The following is a 400-nucleotide window of genomic DNA, read 5'->3' on the forward strand; positions in this document are numbered from 1 at the left end:
TTGTATACTTGGAAAGAATTCATAAGCATTTTTAAAAGTGCATATTCCCAGGGGCTGAGTCCAGGGGCTGAGTCGACAAGGAGCTCACAGGTGTGAACCAGGAACCTCAGCTTTAACAGGCTCCGCGGGCGACTGGGCCGCAGGGGACCCGGGGACCCGCGGACCACATGTGAGACACTGAGCTAAGACGCCGTGTGAGGGCCGGCTGTTTGACCCCAGCCTGGCCCCCGTTCCCCGACCTCCGAGCCCCCGGTGCCAGGGGTCCCCCAGAACCACGGCACGGCGCTCGGACCGGGCACCTCCCCCACGTCCCCGGACGCCCCGCCCGGCCCCACCTGCTCGCGGGCGGCGCTGAACATGGGCTCCTGGATGTCCGTGTACATGCGGCGGAGGGCGCTGT

The 400-nt window shown here is 66.0% G+C and overlaps 1 protein-coding gene across 1 annotated transcript in view; it reads right to left on the reverse strand.

Moving 5' to 3' along the window:
- The window catches only part of LOC105310306 (ubiquilin-4-like), a 4,400-nt gene extending 4,006 nt beyond the window's left edge, over nucleotides 1-394 (reverse strand). Inside the window, exon 1 of the mRNA XM_023526663.1 lies at nucleotides 336-394. Coding sequence (XP_023382431.1) covers nucleotides 336-383 — 48 coding nt within the window. The 5' untranslated portion in view covers nucleotides 384-394. The remainder of the gene's footprint in view (nucleotides 1-335) is intronic.
- Nucleotides 395-400: the final 6 nt, after the last annotated feature.

Source organism: Pteropus vampyrus, unplaced genomic scaffold (assembly GCF_000151845.1).
Source record: "Pteropus vampyrus isolate Shadow unplaced genomic scaffold, Pvam_2.0 Scaffold2004, whole genome shotgun sequence".
Lineage (NCBI taxonomy): Eukaryota > Metazoa > Chordata > Mammalia > Chiroptera > Pteropodidae > Pteropus > Pteropus vampyrus.